This window comes from Chelon labrosus (genome assembly GCF_963514085.1).
Source record: "Chelon labrosus genome assembly, chromosome: 23".
Taxonomy (NCBI): domain Eukaryota; kingdom Metazoa; phylum Chordata; class Actinopteri; order Mugiliformes; family Mugilidae; genus Chelon; species Chelon labrosus.
Genome location: NC_140356.1, coordinates 21,044,972 through 21,049,845, shown reverse-complemented (window position 1 = coordinate 21,049,845; position 4,874 = coordinate 21,044,972). Strand labels below are relative to the sequence as shown.

Genomic DNA, 4,874 nt, shown 5'->3' with positions numbered 1-4,874 from the left:
AAAGTGATCATGAATAACTTCAACTCAAACCAGAATCCTGACCTGTATCATTGTTTTATGTGAATTTATCAACTTTTAAATCATCTGTGAACTTTTCTAACATTTATAAACTATTTTAAATATTCTAATAATGAGACAAAATAAACAGATCAACCTGAATCAATGAAACAAACCATGAAGTGAAAACTGAAATATTCACATTTAACAGATTTATTTCTAGTTTCAGCTGCTTCACCCTCATGAGTTAGAGAACAGCGCCACCATGTGGACGAACCTCAAACTACTGGACATGATCAAATTAACTCATTTAAAATTAGAGGATGGAAACCGATAGGAATATTAAAGTAAAACCTTAAATAAAACACTAATGTCAAAATAAACTAATTTTAATTCTACTAAAAAAATATCCAAACTTAACTTTGCTGAACAGATTCACATGTAATCTGGTTTTAATCATTTATTAAGTCAAGTATTTCCACTTTAATATTTCATTTATTCCAATAAAGCTGTTTTGAATCTACCATTTATTTTTAAATATTTTACTTTTGTCTTGAACAGTTTGTTTTATTTCCTAGTTCAGGTTTTTTCACTTTATTTATTCTATTTAAGCCGTTTTATTAATCTGCTCTGTTGTTTCTAATGGATCAGAAGAACTGGAACAAAGAGAAACCAGACGGCTGCTCGTCGCTCGGATTCTTTTTATTTTTATTTCCCACACAGACAGAACGCGTCGCTCTAGTAGAAGGTGTTTGGTCTCTTGGTGGTGAACCGGGGTTTGTGCTGGCGACGCAGGACCCGGTGAGGAAGAGGGAACTTGATCTTGGAGTCCTGCAGGAGGAAAGAAAAGGTTCAGACACGTTTCATTCAACTCTTCATCATCATCATCATCATCATCATCATCATCGTCATGGTGTGTCGCCAGTTTTAAAACCGCCAGGTCGTCAGATGGAGGCTGGAGCCCTGGAAGAGGAATCTGGCTTTCTCTCTGGCGGGTTTTGAAGCTGGAGCCGACGGAGGAGGCGTCGGTCCAGAGAGAGAGCCGCCGGGCGTTCAGGTAAAAACCAAAGAGACTCACGTGGAACTGCTTGATGGCCGGTCTGCGACACTTGTTGGCTGCGATCACTTGAACCTTCATGATCTGGATGGAGTGGGCGCGAGCACGATGGCGAGCTCCCATGTCCCGATCTGGAAGAGAGAGAGAGAGAGAGACGAGGCCTCAGCATCCAGACTGACTCCAACCCTCCCTGGCCACTTCATTAGGTACACCAGGAGGGTCACTGTTAAACTGGATTCATCTGATGATCCATGTTTTGGTCTTTTTGTTGAACCTTGGATTCACTTTCAGAAACACGGCAGCGTCAGAGAAAGGCGACAAGGATCAGCTTCCTGTTCGCACGCCAGACAAAATCACAACACTGACACGATGTGACCTTTGGGTTTGGGTGCAAACGCTGCTGCTACACTCTGGCCACTTCATTAGGTACACTAGCAGCGCTTTACATCTCCATGAAGGGTCTGGTGTTCAGCTTTAGCTTCTAATAACTGACGTTTCATTGAACTGTAGCTGGTTCTGAAACACGATCACCTCCTAGAACCATCAGGAACCTCGTAGTTTGGACAAACGACAGATTTACTGAGTGAGAACAGCTCAGCCTCACTGCAGACCTGGTCAACTCTGAGAACAGATCTACAACAATAACTGAATCTGAACCTGATATGATCGATATAGGAGATGAATGGATGAGTGGGTGGATACTCACAGCACTGAGTGACGGCTCCTGAGGTGGTCAGGTCTCTGTACTCTCTGTACATGTTGTGGGTGCCGCTGCGAGAGTCGTAGCGCAGCCAGATCCCGAAGTTCTTCACCTTCAGAGGCGTCTTCTCGTGGACCTGGAGGACGTGGACCGACAGTCAGGTTAGAGGAGGATGAAAGAACATTTAAACTTCACAAAAACATCCCCCAGCTCCAGGTACGTGGTCTGATCTGGCCCTAGTGGCCCCGGGGCCCCCAGAGATAGATGACCCTCTATCTATCGGAGCCAGTCGTCCCTCAAAGGCTACACCAGATCATTTCCTACTGGTTTAGCACTGTTATAGATTAGATTATAATATACAGAAGCATCTTTAACACTGTTTAAAGGAATGGTTCACATCAGGACCCTCCAGCCTCTACTGCTGTGATTCAGGATCAAATGTTTCTATGTGTGAAGAAAATAAGAGAAGAACCACGAAAAGAATCAGAGCCTTCAAATAAGAAATGTAGGAATGATGGAAGGAGAAGAAATGAAGACATTAAAAAGACTAAAGAGAGGAATGAGAAGCAGATACAAATGAATGAGGAGACACTGGAGGTGGATAAATGCTGCAGCTGTTCTACTTTCTATCAACTATCCAGGTTCAGTTTTCCTGATGGAGATAAAACTCACACTGATAGAAGAGAGTCTAAATGAGGACGTTTAGAATCAGCTGACCGGAGCCCCGTGTGTTTCAGAGACCTACCAGGCCGCAGTAGACGGTCTCTCCAGACGCCTTCTTCATCTTCCTCAGCTGGGAGACGAAGTACCAGAAACGAGACTTAGCCACAACATGGTTGGGGGCGAAGATCCTCATCCGGTACAGGGGGGGCGCCGGGTTCTTGGCAGAGGGCAGCAGACGCCCAATGACTTTATATTCCCTAAGCTGAGAGAACAAACCAAGGCGTCAGAGCATCACACAGAACTTATTAACTTTATAAATATATAATTATACATTAATGGTCTGTTGAACCTTGAATTCACTTTCAAAAACACGGCAGCGTCAGAGAAAGGCGACAAGGATCAGATTGTTGTTCGCACACCAGACAAAATCACAACACTGAGACGATGTGACCTTTGGGTTTGGGTGCAAATCAACTAATAAATAATAAATAATCAGCTGGTTTTAATGCATTATCATCTGATGTAGAGTTTATGAACTCTAGAAAGTTTAGTGACTTATTTCACACAGTTCACTCCGTCTTCTTATGTTTAAATCAAATGTAAATGTCTGGATGTTTCCACATATTGGAGTTTAACATGTTTTAATTCATACAGCTTTTATTTATTTTTAGTTAAATTAGTTCCAATTAAAGTAGCCGAATTATCTCTTATCATATCTTAACTATTATGTAATAATCTACTTTCAGACATCTGTCACTGAATCACTGCAACACTTCAGTAAACTTTAAACTGTCATTATTTTCAGAGGAGTTCTGCAGCCTTCGTCTCCTGTGGTTTCTAAAGCCTATTTATGTTGCACTGAATTTTGTACCAACTATTCTAAATGATCACGTGTAACCAGGCTGAGATTATGTATTCATAAAATGTAATGTTTTAATTTATCGACACTTTAAAGCCACGTTTAGAGCACACGGTGTGGACACACACACATTAGCAGCTAACGTTAGCTTCCATAAAAGCTCAGTTAGCTCAGGTCAAACCAGGCCGGGAAAGAAATTTAACATTTTAACTCAGTTTCTAATGACGACGTGGTGCAATCCGGTGCAAACTGGTGTTATTTTACAATGTATTACGCTTAATCCCGTGTAACTGTACCAGACATCATCCCAACTCCAGACGCCGCCGTCCACATGGTACAGCCGACGCCATGTTGTAGCCGCAAAAGCAACGGCACGAAAAAGACCCAAATTCTGACTTTAAGACGGACTTTTCGGAAACATTACTTCACGAATCAAGTTATATCGATCTTATATTTGTATATCTGCGCTCAGCGGCCGTGTGCGTAGATGTTATATCTGTAAATAAAGGATTTTACGTACTGTGCCGGACGCCTTCATGGTGTCTCTCGCTCACTGCCACAGTAAAAGAGGAAGCAGCAGGGCGGAGACTGCGCATGTCAAATGGACGAAGGGCCGCGAGGAGGAGGGACTGCAGCGGGAAACGGCTCAGCCAGCAACCGGAAGTACGGTTCCTCTCCAAGGAGGGAACCTGGAAACAATGTCCTGTTCACTTTGGTTCCGCTACAGCAAAGAGTTGTTTTTCATAGGGATTTATTTTTTCATAAATAAAATATAAATATAACCTGATCTAGTCCTGCGTTGTGTTATATCATAGTTATTATTTTTTTCAAACCATATATTACTATTATACATATTAAATTAAATTACTCTGATGTTTTGTTTTTCTGTCATGTTTGCCATATCTGACATGAATGACAGATAAGATTTTATTTGTCACAGTTATACACAGTACAGTGCACAGTGTAATGTATTTGAAATTGTTCCCCGGTGGTCACGTCCTCATATCTCAAGATATTTCAAGAGTGCTGCATCCCTCCTAAAGATGTTTTATAGTCTTTGACTTCAGAATCTGAATCTGAATTTTAAGATTTCATATCAGTGGTGTTCATCAGAAAACATAACAACCCAGCCCCAAAACCAAAGATCACACAGATAAGAGTGGTACAACCAAGATACTCAAGAAGATAATATAAGATAAGATAAGATAAGACATGTTTATTAATCCCACGTAGGAAGCCAAAGGTGCTGAAGCAGAACAGATTAAAAAAAAAAAAAACAGAAATAAATCAAACATAGTTTTCAAAAATATGTGGAAGAATAATATACAATACACTGTAAAAAGTATAAAGGTATACACTGTGTGCACAATTATTAGGCAAGTGAGTATTTTGACCATATCGTCATTTTTATGTAAACTTTCTAACTCCAAGCTGAATAAACTTGAATGTCTACTGGATGTAAACATACGAGGTGATTTGTGTAATGCCAAAAACTATTAAACATCTATCAGAGATTTCAGAGATGCAGCACTCTTGAAATTGTCAAGATATGAGGATGTGACCCCAGAACCATCAAACGTTTTGGTGCAAATGACCAA

General features: G+C 40.8%; 1 protein-coding gene across 1 annotated transcript; it reads right to left on the bottom strand.

Moving 5' to 3' along the window:
• Nucleotides 1-681: 681 nt before the first annotated feature.
• rpl18a (ribosomal protein L18a) lies at nucleotides 682-3,920 on the bottom strand. Its single transcript, XM_084573733.1, has 5 exons — nucleotides 3,797-3,920; nucleotides 2,500-2,679; nucleotides 1,761-1,890; nucleotides 1,076-1,185; nucleotides 682-828 (listed from the first exon to the last, which is right to left on the bottom strand). The coding sequence occupies exons 1-5, from the start codon at nucleotides 3,812-3,814 to the stop codon at nucleotides 736-738; spliced, it is 531 nt and encodes a 176-aa protein (XP_084429859.1). The 5' UTR covers nucleotides 3,815-3,920; the 3' UTR covers nucleotides 682-735.
• Between the last annotated feature and the right edge of the window lie 954 nt (nucleotides 3,921-4,874).

Bases quoted from the DNA above. Each gene is read 5' to 3' on its own strand.
- rpl18a (XM_084573733.1), bottom strand. The intron at 1,186-1,760 runs GTGAGTATCCAC...TCTCTCTTCCAG, and splicing joins AGGAGCCGTCACTCAGTGCT to ATCGGGACATGGGAGCTCGC. The intron at 829-1,075 runs GTGAGTCTCTTT...TTCCTCCTGCAG, and splicing joins CGGCCATCAAGCAGTTCCAC to GACTCCAAGATCAAGTTCCC.